The 17,987-nt window shown below is 40.6% G+C and overlaps 1 protein-coding gene across 6 annotated transcripts in view; it reads left to right on the top strand.

Moving 5' to 3' along the window:
- Window positions 1-17,987, top strand: part of CREBBP (CREB binding protein) — a 97,182-nt gene that overhangs the window by 39,389 nt on the left and 39,806 nt on the right. For 5 of the 6 annotated variants that reach the window (XM_065684123.1, XM_065684122.1, XM_065684120.1 and 2 more), the window contains 6 exons: window positions 7,264-7,513; window positions 8,012-8,125; window positions 15,434-15,676; window positions 16,251-16,350; window positions 16,757-16,903; window positions 17,364-17,481. In XM_065684123.1, coding sequence (XP_065540195.1) covers window positions 7,264-7,513; window positions 8,012-8,125; window positions 15,434-15,676; window positions 16,251-16,350; window positions 16,757-16,903; window positions 17,364-17,481 — 972 coding nt within the window. The remainder of the gene's footprint in view (window positions 1-7,263; window positions 7,514-8,011; window positions 8,126-15,433; window positions 15,677-16,250; window positions 16,351-16,756; window positions 16,904-17,363; window positions 17,482-17,987) is intronic. The other variant, XM_065684121.1, reaches the window with a different exon arrangement.

The raw sequence follows: 17,987 nt of genomic DNA, 5'->3' as shown, positions 1-17,987 counted from the left end.
CTGAAGGAGGCAGGAGTGAAGTGGAAAAGTTACGTTACATCTGTAGAAAATGAACCTGCGGAGGATCAGTTCAGACTCCCATCTACTACAGCAAGTGAAATACCAACTATATCTTTTTAAGAGGACCTCCAGGAGGGCTGGGAGATGATTGGAAGATGGGAGCCACATATCTTGCTAAAACAGTCCTTTATACTACCCTTATCTTAAAGGGCCCTATAAATACTATTCCATGAGAGACAGACCCATGTGAATGGAAACATTGATTGTATGTTGCATATCTGACACAGGAAAACAGGTTCCAGCATGATGTTAAACACCTTGGTTACCAATAAGAATATCTAAATAAAAGAAGAGGAAATAGAAAGGTGCAGCTGTTGTCTTAAGGCCGCTTAGTCTTGAAAAGCAGGAATTTCTTAAACACTCCGTTTGCTTGTCTTTGTAACCTTGTGTATACTGCAAAAGTAAAGCAAAAGATGGGATGTTTTTAACCCATGTCATTCTAAGCATCATTATCTGTGGTACCCCTGTCCTAAATACTAATTGGGAGTTTTCCCACTGCGAGGCATAAACCTCGTGCTGGCAGCTGGGGTAAGCCTCTGCTGCAGCAGTGGACTTTTTTAATCTGAATTCAGGCTGTCCCTCTCCTGAGAAGAGCACACTCTCTCTTGCCTCCCCACCTCCCAAATGAAGTGGTTCTCAGAAGTGTTAGTTCATGGCATCTTCCAGCCTGACACTAGACCCTGAAAAGCATGTTGGTATAATCTGTTTAATTAGGATAGAAATAACAAACCTTATTTCAGGTTTGATTAGATTAAAAGGTCAGCATTAAGGTATTAATTTTCAGTGCCAGCTGGATGGATTTGTTTTGTTTTGTTAACTGTGGATCTGAATATTAGCTATTGCTTTGTATGACTGTGACAGGATACAATCTGTTTTCCTTACAGATTAGGCAGCTTGAAATCTTGAGTGAATGACTTGTTTCAGAAAAGCCGATGTTGCTTCTTACACCCTGGGAAGTTTTGGTGACACACTGTTGAGTTTCGGTGTTACTTAAATTGTTTGATGCAGGATTGGCAATGCTCTGCCTGTAGTGAGATTATGCAAAATCTCTGCGGGACTGTGGCAGTGAGCCATGCTCTGCACTTTGGCACTCGCCGCAGTGTGCAGTTTATACGGGAACCAGGAGCCTCTTCATGTTAGAGTACCAGGCTCTGGGATGTGCTGTCAGTCAGGGGAACCCTGTTAGACTTTTCCATCAGACTTGCTGAAGCTTTGCACTATCTGCAGTGCTGTGTGTTCCAGGCATTGTAATAGATGGCTTCTTCATGGACATACCAGTAAACCTAGTATTTCTACAGGGTTTAGGAGTATAATGTGTGAAGTTCAGCTTCCAGACACCAGCTTGGTTTCACAGTTATCCCTGTGACCAGCAGATGGAGTTGAGAGAATATTACTTTCTGGAAGCAAAGGAAATCGTTTATCCTCATTTCTCTTGACTTAGAATGGAACAGCACATCTTCTCTTGTGTTTTTTGACCCCCCCCCGTCCCCAGTCTCTTATTAAACGACATCTTGCGTTTTCTGTTGCATTCTTCTTTGTTTCTGTGGGTTCTTTTGTCTTTTCGATTTCTTTATTAACAGATTTTGATGAGAAGAGAGGAAAACAGTGACTGGGGATGGGGATGTCTTAGGTGTGCCTTACTGTGGACCTCCTAGAGAGAGGAAGAAAGCTTTTAAACTGGGAGGCCAGGTTTAATTAGAACAAATAGAACTGTAGCTATTTGAAACAGACAACTCGTATTTTATTCTAGAGACCAGGAATAAAAGGCTTTATAAAAAAAATCACTAACTGTAGAGTCATGACAGTGCGGAAGTCTTGATTTCTTAACCTTTCAGTCGTCTCTTTCACTGTGGGAAAGGTCTATGACTGTTGCCCCAGAGATGTGCTGTGTTTGTGTTTGCTGCTCTCATCAGTAGTCTCCTTGTCTCTGGTGGGCTTCCTGTTTGCGATGCTCACCTTCCCTGTGCCTGCCCTGAGCTGCATACTGAAAGTTTCTCCTTCACAGACACGCTCACTCCTTCCCATCCTCAAGAAAATCCCAGCTGATGTGGAGCAGTGGCCTGGTGAACAGCTGGGAAAAGCTCTTGTCCGTGTTGCTTAGCCATGGTCTTCTAAAGAAGATCTTGATAACCTGGAAACAAATCTGACAGTGTTCAGTGCCAGAGAAACTATGTTATTTTGTCAGGAACAGAATAGGCATCTCTGTTCTGTATTGGTGCAGGAGCTCCTCCCGGAAACATTGCTTTGAATGGTAGAACATTTTAGGTTTTGCACTATCTGCGAATATGGCGTCGGGCTGGCAGAAGTTGAAAAAGAGAATCTTCTCTTTCCCCAGAGTTCTGGCTCATGTTCTGGTCTCCTGTCCACATATACAAAAATACATGGTAGAGAATATCCATCGCTACTTCTTACTGTCTTCCAGCAGTTGAGGTGAAAGTACTCTAGAGCCAGCACTCTGACAGCATGCCTTCCCTTCACATACATACTTCTCATTTGTCTCTTATCCACAGATTTGCTATTTGGGATTTTTAGTGTTGCTCATTCCTGTGTCTGTTTTATCCCCCAGTAAGTCCTGTATAAACCTTTCTTAATATTTTGTTTGGGTAATTTCCTGTACGTGAGAGCTGGTCTCTGTCTAAGGATTCCTTTATCAAGATTTGTCCCTTTTTGTTCCTTCAAACACTTCAGTGTGTGTTTCTTGGCATTTGCTGGTCTTTCAAATCAGAAAGACAAGGAAATAAAACTCTAAAAGTGTATCCTTAAGAAAGAGACTGATCCAACCCTGATTCGCAGCAGAGTCAATGACATAATGCTGAGACCTTTGCCGGTTTTAAAAGAAAATTCCTTTACCAATTAAAAGCCAAGTGCACTGAGGGTGTTCTCTAGGATCAACCATTCGAGTTCTTTCTATGGCACAGCCCTAGGAGCCTCTTCACCTTTTTTGGTTATCATGGGCTTGCAAGGCTCACTCACCAGTACCAGCTTCAGAGGAGTTATGTTCGGTAAGTAGGTGAAAAGTGAAAGTTGGAAGATGAAAATACTCCACTCTTGACACAAAGGCTCTGCCTGTAGCCATGTCAGTGTCAAAGCTTTGAAATAAATCTTGGGCTCTGAATATATTCTTCGTGTTAAGACTGTACATCATGTTGGCTTTGTATGCAGGTGCTGAGCATCACCTTACCTCTTTTCATGTTTGATGGCTGCATGACAGCCTCTCACATTTGTGCTGCTAACAGGCTAACCTAATTTCTTGCCACTCAAGTCCATTGCCCTCCGGAGAGCACAATCGCCTTCTGATATAGTGTCCAGTTCAGGAAGCCTTCCCTCCCCACCCCTTCCCTACCCCGTCTTAAGTCTTCTGCCCACCATACAGACTCAGATTCCTATTCCTCGTACTCCTTGCATGAGGAGATGAAGCATTGCAGGGTTATGGGACACAAATGTTTGTGCTTGTACTTTAGCTCATGTCAGCCTCCTTTGTGCATGCATAAGCCTCCAACCTCTGGAGCCAAAGCAGACCTGTGGATTCCTCGTTTCAGAAGGATCCTTCCTGTTTGGGTAGGACTGGGCTGTTCAGATTGTGCCTGTTCACAGTAACTGGTGGAACCAGAGAAACCACCATCCACGTGGAGAGTTATCAGAGTGAACTGCAAGAAGTGTAAACTGGTTCTGTGTCCCTTTCACAGGGAAGCTCTAGTAATTAGCCTGGGTTCCTAAGTGACTGCACTGAGAAGCACCTCCTTCCTTGATGTCGTTGCAGTTTTGTGCAGAACAGTGCTTCATGGGTTGTTCGGAGCTGGTTCAACACCTATTAGAGCATTTCTGTCAATGACACTGCAAATACTTAATTCCAATAGAATTGTGGCTAATTAGAAGTGTGAATCGAGATTTACAATTCATGCATATATCTAGTTTGTGCCCACTATCCCTTCTGTGAAAGGGACCCTCAAGATCACACTTCAGACCTCTGATTAAAGGGGAATTGAGGAGGTTTGGGAGTGTTTCAGCTTGTGTGAGTGAAAGTGGGATGCAGCCTTGCTCTCTGCAGATACTGAAAGGGTTGGGGTTTTTTTGAAGTGTTAATTGATAGACTGGATGTTCTCATAATGTAAATGCACGTGTGGGTGACAAGTTAAAATCTCTTGTAGCTAGTGAATAACATTGCTTTTCTAGTCCTCTGTGGCAGTGGGTTCTTAATCTTACTACAGTTCACTGTTGATTACACACCTGGCTTAAAGAACTAACAGACATTTTTAAAATGCAAGATTTGTACTAATAACAGGGATTGCAGAAGGTGGTAATCTTCTGTCGGGGAGAGGGAATGAGCATGGAGATAAAGATGAAGATGAGATGTTTGTGTATCTGTGCTGCCCAGAAGCACAGGAAATTTTTGCCCTGTGAAACAGGGAGAGGGCAGAATTGTCTTCTTACATGAATACATAGTTTCCATAATTTTAAATGGGATTACCTGTTTTGTACTATGTAAGTGTTGTATTACTCTGTTTCTAGAAAACTGGTTAATGACACTACCATCTCTGTCGGAGTTGGTTTTAGCAGACTTGGAACACGTGGTGGGTGTTTTTTCTGTGTATGGTGGAGCTTGGCAAGGTAGCAAGAGAAGCAGAACTCTCTCTTTTACCTTGTGTGTCTGACCATTGAAGCATTTATTTTAATTGTAGGATCAGGAGTGTCTGAATTTCCTGCTTCATCAGGAAAATTCTTAGTAGTTCAGGTACAGCAGTATGAAGCCTCCCCCTTGTTCTGGAGTGGAAAGATTTCTGTGGCTGACAGAAGATTAGGCACCTTTGGCATGACTGCAGTGTACTTGCGTATCTCCAGTGCAGACCACTCACTGTTCTTAAGACAAACTAGCAGAGATCAACTTCCTCCAGCAGTGAACAGCCCCGAAAGTAAGATAGGGGTGGCAAGATCATTCATTGTATTTGTAGGTTTAGGACTCTACATGGTTGAAATAGTGACCAACATAACTCTACAGAGTTTAGGAAATATTCTGAGTTTCTTTTTTGTGCCTACCAGCAGACACTGTCATCTGGACCGAAATTGCTAGTTTTTCTAACTACCAACACTCCATGATTCTGCTTTTTTCCTTACTCAGTCTTCAAGAAATTCCTTTGGGTCAGGGCATCTGTGCTGATACAGCTGTAGTCATGTCTGTTAACTGGGATGGTAGTAACAAAAGGAAAACTTTGGCTTGGGAAACAATTCTTTGACTGGGATGAAAGCATCGCTTCCAACAAGATTTTCTTTGGCATGGTCTCTGTATTTTTTTGCAGATTGGCTGAACTAATTGTTTCCTATTTGTGACCCAAGAATTGTTTTAGGAAGACCTGTCTACTCTTGTGGATATGTTCACAGAAGAAATGAAAAGATTAATTTCGGTTTCATGCACTGGGAGCATAAGTGGATGGGTTTCCTTCACCCTGCTCTGTTTTGTAGATTGGAATTTTCTGGGGAGCCTTTCTTAAAGGTCAAAACCAGAGTGGGCTACAAATAGTGTTTTCTGTCACTTTAGAAGGATTTTCCCTAAATGTGGTAAGCAGGCTTTGGTCAGTAGTGCTTTAGACAGCACTGAGCTATTTCTTCTGTTACCTCCCCAGTATAATCCTGCTCTTCTTATATTCTATTTATAAATGTTTTTAATGGCTGATTTTCCTTAGGTAGCTTGGAAGTTGGTGAACTTTTCTGTGGTAACCTGTTTTTGTGGCGCATAATCGAAGCGATTCTTGGGACATTTTGATGTTTACCCATGAGATTAATTCAGGCTGCAAATCACAGGGATTTAAGCACTTTTGCAGCCCCATATCTGCTCCTGCTAGTGGAGTCATTGCAGGTTCTGAATGTGTTTAATTTTGAAAATCAGGTTTCTACACTTGTCCTTCAAAGGTCCGAGCAGGCAGTAGAAAAGCTCCAAATCTATGCTGAAGAAATTACATGTTAAGGAAGCTATTTCTCTTCTGCAGTGATATAAGCTATGTCTTAGACTGAAGGTCTCTGGGTATGCGGGCTCTGTCAGTTAGGGCTTGAGCACGGGTACAGAAGTGTGTCTGTGAAGAATGAATGCTGGAAACAAAACAGTAGATTTTACAAGCTGATACAATCTAGTGTCACCCTGTAGTTAACTCTAGCTCACTTCAGCAGACATAATGCAGACTAGATTTAGGCATCGAGAAAACTGTATACATTTTACATCTTGGAGATTTTGTCTATGAAAGGAATATCAGCACTTAGTTGTGAGAAGAAAGGCTAATTCAGACTTGGAAAATCAGTTCTACCTTTCACTGTAGCATGTAGAGACAGTCGTGCAATTTTGCCTGTCTTCTCCCATTGGACTACTCCTTCTGTTGGGGACAAGAAACTAGGATTGAAGCGTATAATACCTATAATATGAAAATATACTAAACAGACATGAATTTCATCTCCAAGTGTGGCAAGGGCTCATTCCTGTTGTAATTATGATCGGTCTAATAAACTGAAGATTTTGGATGGCTTGTCACTTAAACTATTACAGAATCATTGAATCAGCTTGGTTGGGAAAGACCTTTAAGATCATCAAGTCCAGCCTTGACCCCAGGACTGTGAAGGCCACCACTAAACCATGTCACTAAAGGCCTTGTCTGCACAGTTTTTGAACACTTCGAGGGATGGTGTTTCCTCTACTGCCCCAGCCTCTTCCAATGCCTGACTACCCTTTCAGAGAAGACTAAATCTCCTCTGGCACATCTTGAGGTGGTTTCTTCTTGTCCTATTTCTTGTTACTTGGGAGATGAGAGCAATCCCCACCTCCCTACAGCCTCCTGTCTGGTAGTTGTAGAGAGCCATAAAGTCCCCCCAAGCCATCTTTTCTTTAGACTTACCAACCGCAGTTCCCTCAGCTGCTCCTCATCAGACTTGTGCTCTAGACCCTTTACCAGCTTCAGTGCCCTTTTCTGAACCCACTCCAGCAACTCAGTAACTCTCTTGTAGTGAATGTCTTGACAGAGGAACTTCTCAATATATTTTTACTGTGCCAGGGTTAGAACAGAAATGTTTGAGAATGCTACAGAGACTAGCAATAATATTCCTTGTAGTCAGTCATAGTAGAATGCTTGGCAAATAGTTTTGTGGTACTCAAATTATTATTATATGACAGTAAGATAAGAGTTGAGACTTGCAAATGCGATGCTGAACTATGTGTTCTCTCAGTCACAGATGCAAACCCAAGTACAACAAGTGGGCATCGTACCGACGCAGGCAATGGCAACTGGACCAACAGCGGATCCGGAGAAGCGCAAACTGATCCAGCAACAGTTGGTTTTGCTGCTTCACGCTCACAAATGTCAGCGGCGTGAGCAAGCCAATGGGGAGGTGCGGGCATGCGCTCTCCCGCACTGTCGAACCATGAAAAACGTCCTCAACCACATGACACACTGTCAAGCTGGGAAGGCCTGTCAAGGTAAGAGATGCTGCTGAGGCTGCTCTTGTAAATGAGCTGTGTAAGGTTTCTTGCCTGTTTGTCAGCAGTGTTTCTTGTCCTGTTAAGCAGATGACTATACCAGGCATGAATGAGTGCCAGAACTGGTTCTTCAATTAAACAACTGCTCCCTTTTTCATTACCTTCACCTCGTTTCTGTTTCTGATCTCTCCATAGTTGTCAGTTTAGAAAACAGAATGCAGTGTTTGCCCTTAGAAGTAGGATAGTACCAGCATAGCCTTACAAGAGGCTTTTACATCTCCTCTGTATAAAGAGGGTGTAACAGCCACCATGCCTTTGTTTTAGATTTTAGTACTAGTTTCCCTCATTTTTTGGTGCATACCAAAAAATTCTAGTTAGGTTTAGCTGTGATTGCTTGTAAAGGAGAAATAATGGGGTTACTCTAAAAAATTAGATGAGTTAATTCAAAACCATTTAACCAGAGAGTGTCCTTAATTCTGTTGCTTTTCCCTGTTACAGTTGCTCATTGTGCATCTTCGAGACAAATCATCTCCCACTGGAAGAATTGTACTCGGCACGACTGTCCTGTGTGCCTGCCTTTGAAAAATGCCAGTGACAAAAGAAATCAACAGCGTAAGTAGTTGTTTTACTGCTCTCACAGAGGAATGATACTGTTAAAGTTAATCAAACTTGCAGTGTAGAAATAAACTTTGTCCCAACAAACTTGATTCTGTTTAATAATCTTATATGAGGACAGATAGGCTAGTGAATTCCCCTTTCTGATCAATGAACCCAATTTATTACTGAAATACACAATAATTGAAAGGGGAGATAAGCACACATCTCTTTTTTAAGGAGTGTGGTGACTTCTAACTCGTGTTTCATTGTGAGGTGGATCAATAGATTCCTGTTACAGTGCAGCTTTGGATGTAGGTAGGATTTTGCGGAAGATAGAAGCTATTTCATTGTTTTTCTTTCAGCTAGAAACAAATCAACATGCTAGTGATTAAGAATGATCTAAAATGATTGAAAAAATGGACAAAAAATACTCTTGTGCGCAGAAAGATCTGGTCTAGCTGTCTTAATCATTAAGTAAATTTAATGCTTGCTGAAGTTCTGCAAATCGTAGTGGTTTTGCCCATGCCTGTTTTTTCACAATAGTGTAGCTGTCACTGATGCATGCGGGCCGTCAATTTCCAGTTCATTTCCTCCCTCTTGCTCTGAAACAAAATACTGAACTGCTGTTGGTAGATGTGCTTCTCATCAAACCCTTTGAAAAGATGCCAAGGTAGAATGTTTGACAGTATAGATGCAACAGTTCTAGAAGTCTAAGCGATGTTACGCCTAAGTATATTTAAATAAGATTTAAAAAGTGGAAAACAGCTGGAGGACTTGAGAAGCTAGTACATTGGAATCGTGTTGGAAGTACTCTGTTAGTTTCCATTAGGCAGAGACTGCAGTGAGGAACACTAGTAAACCTTGGAAGATGGAGAAGAGCTCGTGGGTTAGGTGAAATTAAGGCAGGGGAAAGAGTATCTGGTAAGACTGTCATGAGTATCCATTGTACATGCTTTCATGGTTTCAGAAGCAGGTTTTTCCCCTCCAAAACTGAAACACCCCCCCCCCCCCCAAAAACTATAAATATAGAGCTACTTGGAATTAAGAATTTTGTTTTTGTTTTGCCCAACAAACATACATTTTGATAAGCAAGATACGTCTTGTATGTTGAAATCAGTCATTTGTTGCAAGTGATTAGTTATGTTTGGTCTCCAAAAAATGTGTTGAAAGCTTTGCTTTTTAATACGACATGGTCAATTTGTGCATAACATCCTTATTGCACAGTTGTTATCAAAGTGCCAACAACATCTAGCACAACAGAATGTTTTTTTTTTTTCAATACAAGCTGCTGCAGAAAAGTAGTTTGTGCAGTATTTGTTTTGTCATTGATACAGCTTATCAAAAGAGAAGGCACTCGAACAAAACTTGAAAATAATTTTGTTACAGGATCAAACAGGATGTTGCTTGGATGCAACAGAATTATAACAGCTAAGTGCAGAGTTTGTAGAGTGTAGATTTTGGCTCTCTTGTTGCATGTGGGGATATAAATGTGGAATCTCCTTCTGTTCAATTAGTTAATGATCCAATGGTAGTAAACAGGAAAATTTGCAGTTTAGTATGCTGAGGTGCAAGGTTCCTTGACTCAGGGTCATAATCCAGAACATACACATAACACCTTGTGACTGGTTTGAAGGTAAAAGATGAACACTAAAAATACTTGTTTAGATTATAAAGGATGTCCCCTTTTAGGCATTCAAAAATATATTCATATATGCATTTGGAAACACTGCATGATGAGGTGACAACTAACCTAAGCCAGAATAGTTTAAGACTTAAGGAAAATGTTGGCTCTCCTAGGTATAAGTAATTATAGCATCTACTAAGCTGGGTGGGGAGGAAGGGGTCTGCATATGGCAGAATATGATGAGAACATTCGTAAAGGGGAAAAAAAATCCTGAGAAGTATAGCAGCCCTCATTACTTTTGTCAGGTTGTCTTCCTAACAGCATAAATGACCTGCCTGATGGTCATGAAAGACTTGAATCCAAAAATCTTCATGCCTGTGCTCATGCTTGTTTTACCACTGCAGTTTTTGAGTCCTGTTATGCCTGGGCTGGGCTTTCAAGCAGCTCCTTCAAAGTGTGCTGATCCTTCAGAAAGTTCTGCACTTCTGCACTTCTGAGCCATTGCAGTTTAGTGCTTGCTTCCACCTTTCCCACGTGTGCTGGTTCCTGTGCTGTTTGTAGCTATCTGTTCCTACTCCTTGGGGGATTTGCATGCTGCACAAAGTCCTGAGGTTTAGGTTATTACCATGGAGCTGTTTCTTTACGGGTATCATACTCCATGTTTTGGTGTTTAGATACTTAGCAAGGAACATCTGTGTCAGGTTTCATTTTTATAGCTTTTGTTTTTATATAAGTAATCTTGAACTGTCTTTTATTGTAATTGCTGTTAGTAACATGACTTGTTAATAGGACATGTTGGGAAGAGTTTGAAATCATTTTTGTTCCACATGGTTCTTACTGTGTATACCATGTATACCTCTGCGGAGGGAGTAGGGGGAAAGTGCAAACCAAATATGATTTTGCATGCTAAAGCATGAGAAACTTTTCTTTTGAATAGGCCAGTGACTCCTGTGTTTTGAAGTAATGACTTGGAATTTGGTTGTGATGTTTTGGGGTGTGGGAGGGTTGCTTTTGTTAGGAAGTAGTTCTTGCTCCCTGCTGAGCCTACCACAATTTGATTTATAAACTCTTGCAAACAGCTGTTGATACGTTTCCTAGTTTTATGGCTCTATTGTCATAGTTATTTTTCTGAAGATCCATCTTGTCTTGCACATGCTTGAGCTTCTTAATTCTTGTGTTCTTGACTTGAGCAGGTATATATTGTGCCACCAGACAGCTACTGAATGTGCTTCCTCTTGCAGCCCTGCTGGTGGTGATGGGTGTGTTGTGCTCACCATTTGTTAGGACCTGGCCCATTCTCATGCACGTTCTTCATTCCAGGATCAGGGGACACTATAAAATCTTTGGGAACCCTGCTCGGTTGAGTGAGACTGGAAGGTGGAATTGTGAACATGGAGTTAGCAGTTAATCTCCCCTGTATTTTACCTTGTAGGTAAATTTTAAATAAGATACAGTGAGGAAAAAGCTGGGTTGAAAAAGAGTAAATTTTAGATGACTAACCTTCATCTAAAAATGTGATTTTGAAGATGGGGCCAGAAATTCTGGAGCATGTGGATTTGGGGATGGAGGGTGGGATTCTGAAGAAGGAAATGGAACTAGGGACTGGGAGCTAGCTGGCTGAGGGAGTAGGTTATTGAGTATGAGCAGAAAATTAATGAAGACCTGGATGTAGAGCATTTGGAAACTAACCCTTTGTAGGGAAGAGCAGAGTTTATTGCTGCATGGAGAGATATGTTTAGAAAGATAGGCAACTGCTTCTTCACTAGAGCCTGTTTCCTGCAAAAACTGGAAATGAAATCCAGTTTGTTCAAGTCTTACTGTCAGTGACTGTAAAATCTACAAACAAAATGTCTCTTGTTTTTTCAAGTGCTGTAAATCATATATCATGGTGACCTGCCAGCTATCAGTTACTCCACTGCGCCGCATGGTTAGCTCACAGATTAAGAAGTTCCATTCACTGACTAATACGATGCTATACTGTGAAGGCTTTTGGTTTAATGCTTCATATAAATAAAAATTTAAAATGGCATTGGGGGTGAAGTTTAATACCAACACTTCCTACCTTTAAGCTGCACATAAAATTTTTAGTTACCACATGATTTCATTTATGATACAGCCTTTAAATAGATGATGGTGTACACTTAAACCTTCTGTACACCTGTGTAATTCAGGGTGCAGGACAGGCTTATGCTGAGGTGAGTCAAGGTCACCAGCAGAGTCTTTGTTCCAGCCACTCAGAGCTAGAATGGGTATAATGAGCAGAGCGAGGACCTGCAGGACAGAGCATTTGAACCCTGCTGGACAAGTCTCAATTACAGAATTGGGAAGTAAAATGAAAAATGTAAATCAGACTTTTCAGAGCTGGATTAACTTGTTGCTTTCACTGGGGTGGTCAGGTTGGGGAAGTGCTGGGCATATGTACTTTAAATAGCGGTAGGAATCTATGTTTAAAATAAATTCTAAGTGGGTGGAGGAGTTCCCCTCTAGAAAACATGGAGTCTCATTAAGGCAGCATTATCTACTTTGTGCACTGAAACAGGAATCCTGTAGGTAAGATTTTGATCATTTAGGTTACATCCTAATGCATGTGCCTGAGAGGGCCTAATCTAATCAGGGTTGTTCAGGAAGTTCTGGGACTGCTTAATTTCTGCTTGTTTGAACTGTCACTCATATATAAACCCATGTGACTTTGTAAGGTGGGACATATGGAGCTTGGTCGTCTTCAAAGCAATTAGAATGTGCATAGTCCTGTACAGAGCTGTCTTTGTACTTTTGGCTTCTGTCACAAGCTTATCAATGTTTGAAGCATCAGTTAATAAAAATCACTGTAGACTTTGCTTCATGTAGTGGTGGCCTAATGTGATAACTTCTGTTTGTTTCAGTGCTGTTTATTTTAATTGACTTGACTTCCTATGGTATATCTGCCACAGAAAGGACTGCATTTGCGGTTGATCTGTCCGTTACAGAAATATAATACTCTCTTCCTCCATCTCCTTGTTTGGCAGGTTGAGGTAATGTCATGCATTCATATAAAACCAATGAACAAGCACATAAAAGAAACCACCTCCAGAATCAGATCCCTGATGTTACAAAAATACCCAATACAGTGTGCCGTTAATTGAATTATGAAGTATAGAAAAGCTGAGACCAAATAGTCAGGAGCACTTAATTCCACATTGTAAGTGTACTACTGGCTGTGAGAATGTAGTCTGTCCCCTTATAATAATACTCCAGTTGGAAGCGTTGAAGCAACATTTGGCTGTTTATCAGGTTTAGTGAGTTTTGTCTGCTTGAATAGGTAGATGCGGAGATGTGGAACTTCTTGGAGATCATTTGTGTTTTCAAACTGCAGGTTAAAATAGTGCTCTTCATACCGTGTCCCCTTGGGGTAACATTGTCACTTTTAAAGTATCATTGAGTAATTGTCAACTCTGCCGACTACCCAAATTGAGTTTAGTAGTCTTTTGTCTGGGGCAGACTGACCTTGCTTAAGTGAACTTCTCTAGAGTTGGCTGGATGGTGGTTCCTAAAGCTGCTCTAACACAGGGGCTGAACTTGTGCTTCATAGTGATAGATACCACTGCCAAAGCTCAGCCCAAAGCTGCAGGCAAGAGGTGGTTGACTTCTTCAAAGGTATTCCTTAGCTTCACGGTGAGGTTCAAGCCAAGCTTGCAGTCCTCGGGAGATCAATGTCTGCTTTTTTCCCTAGAGGAGCATGAGGAATGGTGAAATTCTTGGCTGTCCTCAGTGGGATGGCTGGAAGCCTTTTTTCGTGTTCCCAGCCTTTGGCATCACCTGTGGTCATTCTGCCACCTCCAGAGATGTCCTGATTTACAGACAGTGCTGAGAGCATATGGAGGTGTTGTATTGTAACTTTTCTGGAGATATGTCATCTTCTAACAAGCTGGAATTTTTATTAGCTCCTGAATTGATCCTTTGCTGTCACAACAGCTTCTGAATCCTTTTGAATTCCAGGGTGCCACAAATTTTGTGCTGTTTAACTATCCTAGATACTTCCTGTTTCTTGGCTTCTGCTGATGTAAAGACATCTTTCTCGTAGAGATTCCAGAGTGCTATATGCAAGTCCAACAGATCTCTAATATGCTGGTTTTGGGGTGTGGGTGTGTGTGTTTGTTTGTTTTGATGAAACCTGATAGGATTTCAGTCAGCTTCTTTGTTTTTAAACTTGCTTGGAAATGATCAGCAAGTTCAGAAGTTAGTATGAATGTGTCCATAAAGTGTAAGCATATGTAAGCCTAATTTCCATGGTAAACCCAGTGTTGAAAATACCATGGATTGTCTTTGGGGAAATGAAGGATGTTTTCTGTGTAGCTGCCTATTCTGGAGAGGGGGATCTCTGACTGTGTTTATTTGTAGTTCTTTGGCAAATAAGATCAAATTGAATTCTCGTCTGGAGAGGGGAAAGTCTGGACTCCGTAATGTGTGTGTTTTCTCTTGGATGGAAGCTGAAAGCATGTGTTTCTTTTTCAGTGATTCTCCCTGTCTCCCTAGTGGGTAAAGATTTAAGAAAGCTTAGATAATGCTGTTAATGTCTCAGAAGGCTTGTTTTCCTGATTTTATTATTTTTTTTTCTAAATATGTGCCTGTCCTTGTATTTCAATAAAAGTTATTGTTGTCTATATTAAAAGCAATTATTGTTGCTGTGTTTAGCTCACAAATTTGTAATGCATGTTTCATATTTAATTGCTAGAGGGGAAAAATGTGAAGTACGTATTACTTCCATCAGAGTCTCAGTTATCAAAATGTGGTGTTTCTGTAATGAAGGATATACTTCATATGTCATTCACAGTGGAACGTGCTATTACTTAGAATGGCAGTTAAAATAAGGATCAGAAAGCAGATTTTTATTCACTTCTGGGTTTAGTAAAAACTGCTTTTCCCTGTTGTTTACATTTCCTGTCTACAGTGGAAATTACTTTTCCATATGTCTGTGCTGTGAGAGAGGTTGGTTGGTTGTGGTGGTCATACAGGTTTATGAGTACCTAAATATTATCTAAATTGTTTAGTGAAACGAGTAGCAGGCTTATCCTCTTTCTGACTCTTCAAATTATTTTAGACTTTGTCAATACAATCTGAAACCCATCTGGGCTTTTCATATCTCTGAATAGGTTGCGGTTTAGGGTAATTTGGCCATCATAGGATTCACCTAGTGACTGCTCGGAATGAAAATTTCTACCAACAGAACTTCAGTATTACCTTTGTGTCCAAGGACACAGTATTTCTGGTGAACTCAGGATCTCTGTTCTGGAGCCAAATATTTTGACCTAAAGTGGGATTGATGGGAAAGAGGGAAGTAGAGGAATTAATTTTTTTACACACACACACACACACACACACACACACACACACACCTTAGTCTACTGTCCCAAGCATGAAACTCTATTTAGCCTTATATTGGAGCCTATACTTTATGTATATTATGTTATTTGGGTGCCTGTCTGCCCAAAATCTACAGCACTTCTCTTTAGACTGCATGTATTAATTGCTAGGGTGGTTTCTGTCCTGTAGAATCAATGGCTGAGTTTTCCCACTTGGCCTCTCTAGTGTTATTCTGTCCTTTGGCAGAAAATACATATGATATAACTATATGCATGTTCTGTTGATTCTTGGCATGATTTGTTGTTTGTCCTCACTGATTTCCATTTTCTCTTACCTTTTTTATTTATTTTTTTTAATAGCCCTTTTAGGGTCTCCAGCTGGTGGAATCCAAAATTCCATTGGTTCTGTTGGCACAGGCCAGCAGAATACTCCATCGCTAAGTAATCCTAATCCAATTGACCCCAGCTCCATGCAACGAGCCTATGCTGCTCTTGGACTGCCATATGGCAACCAGCCTCAAACACAGTTGCAGCCCCAGGTACAAGGCCAACAGCCGGCACAGCCTCAGGCTCACCAGCAAATGAGGACCATTAATGCATTGGGTACGTGGAAAAAATACCAGGAAAATAAGGTGTTAAAATAAACAGGACTGTTCAATTTTTAGCATAGTCTGTTTCACTTGATTACTGTACTGTTTATAAGCACTACCATTCATTTACATTTGAATTTTAGAAAGCTTCTGCCAAATAGAAGTAGTTTTAGTTTCTTTTAAAATGTAGTCCATAGTGTGGTGTTGTCTGAGGTGATAAGACAGAAATGCAGGACTTTGGTTTAACAAGTATTTCACCTATTTAGTAGACAATTCTGTCTCAGAAGCTAATTTCTTTCTGGAACTTAATTGATAGTATTATCTTCTTTTTATATTACTGAACTAATCTTCAGAGTTTATGAATTTTAAATGTTACTAGACTAGTTTTTGTGGGAAAATGCTCAGACTGAAGGTAACTTGGTTGCATAAGTAGCTGCTTATATGTACCACAGGAGATACTATCATAAAGTACTTACCTGATATACTGTTTCTTTCATTAACCAGTTGGGTCAGTAAAGTGTAGTTTTGCTGTGTTATTGTCACAAAGTGTTAACTAGGTACCAATGATGTTTAATTTTGTTCCAAAGGAGCCAACCAGATGAACCTTCCCACAGGAGGAATAACAACAGACCAGCAAGCTAGTCTAATTTCTGAAACTGCTCTTCCAACATCCCTTGGGACAAATAAGTAATGCACACATCTTTATTCTTGCTCAATAAAACATTTATTTACACAATTACGAATGTAAATAAAGAGCATGCTTTAAAAATTAACTGTATTGGCATGGAAATGATCAGTAACATACGTAGCTATGCTATTCTTTCCTATTTCAATTCTGTGTCTGCCACTTTGTCCCCCTAGAGAGTGTACAAATACCTTAACAGTTATTACTCTGTATCATTCATACCATGTCTTGTAAATTCCTGAGCTTTGCTGCTTTAGATGTTGCAGTTTGTTGATACCAAAATTAGAGAATGTTTGATGCAGTAGCTAGAAGTGATGAAAGCAGTTACTCAAAAATACTTCAGGCATCAAACATGCAACAAAACTCTGCATTCTTGTACTGTAACAGTCACTTTTCTTTTTATATTAGCCCACTAATGAATGATGGCACAAATTCTGGCAATGTTGGAAATCTCAGCTCAATGCCAACGGCTGCACCTCCTTCTAGTACCGGGGTAAGGAAAGCATGGCATGAACATGTCACTCAGGACCTGCGCAATCATTTAGTGCATAAACTGTAAGTATTCAGCAAGACTGTCTTTTTCCTGAATGTTTTGAAGAATTTCAATACAGTAGTTCTACCATTAAGTTGAAAGGTTGCTGAGAAAGTTATCAGTGATGGTTGTCTGACAGCAGGCCACTGAAGATGAGCTGTTACCTTTAACCCTCCTCTTCAGCTCATTCAGCTCATTAACTGGTTTCATGCCCATTCCTTAATGTTGCTAGTAAATTTGCACTGCTGTAGTAAATGAGTTTTTAAACTCTAGACTTAAATCTCACATCTTTTTCATCATTGAATGTGTTTTAATCTTGTGGGAGATAATACAATACTGATTTTTTTTTTTTTTTTAACAAAACTGTTTTGCTATGATTTTACGTATGTGGTGTATAAGGGAATGTCTGGGGTGATATCATAAAACTGGATTGAGTTTTTCTTCTCTGAAGAATTTTTCTTCTATTCTTTTCCTTTCTCTTAGTGTCCAAGCCATCTTCCCCACTCCTGATCCGGCAGCACTGAAGGATCGCCGCATGGAGAACTTGGTGGCTTATGCCAGGAAGGTGGAAGGAGATATGTATGAATCTGCTAATAGTAGGGTATGTTGCTGTTCGGTATATGTTAAAAACTGGGAGCACCACGAATCTCATAAGCATAATGAAAAGCACAATCAATCCACTGTTCTCTTGATGAGGGAAGTCATATTTTCTGTCTGTGACAGTGTTTGTGTAGTCCAAAGCCATCTGATTAATGTCACTCGAAGTTAATTCACTTCCCTCAGCTCCATGAGAGCTAAACAACATCATCCCAGCCCTGTTTGCATTCCTCCTGGAAGTGTGATTGATGTGCACAAAGACTGGAGCACAGCTTGCCGTTCTTGATGTTACCCTTACTGACTTTCTCCTTTCTGGAAGTCTGTGTGAATAGTAGTTTTGGAACTTAATGACTCTTTGAAACTGCAGTTTTTCTCTAGGACTCACTCCTATTGTACTGCTTACCTTTACCTGTACTGTTGGAGTGATTTGTCCCCTACTCAGCAGCATCAAGAGTGATTTGGCTAGGATGCATAGCTATTTCACGTCTCAACATAATGAGTCACTTTGCT

The sequence above is a fragment of the Lathamus discolor genome, chromosome 6 (genome assembly GCF_037157495.1).
Source record: "Lathamus discolor isolate bLatDis1 chromosome 6, bLatDis1.hap1, whole genome shotgun sequence".
NCBI lineage: Eukaryota > Metazoa > Chordata > Aves > Psittaciformes > Psittacidae > Lathamus > Lathamus discolor.
The sequence above is the reverse complement of the archived record's forward strand: the minus strand, read 5'-3'. Positions and strand labels throughout refer to the sequence as shown.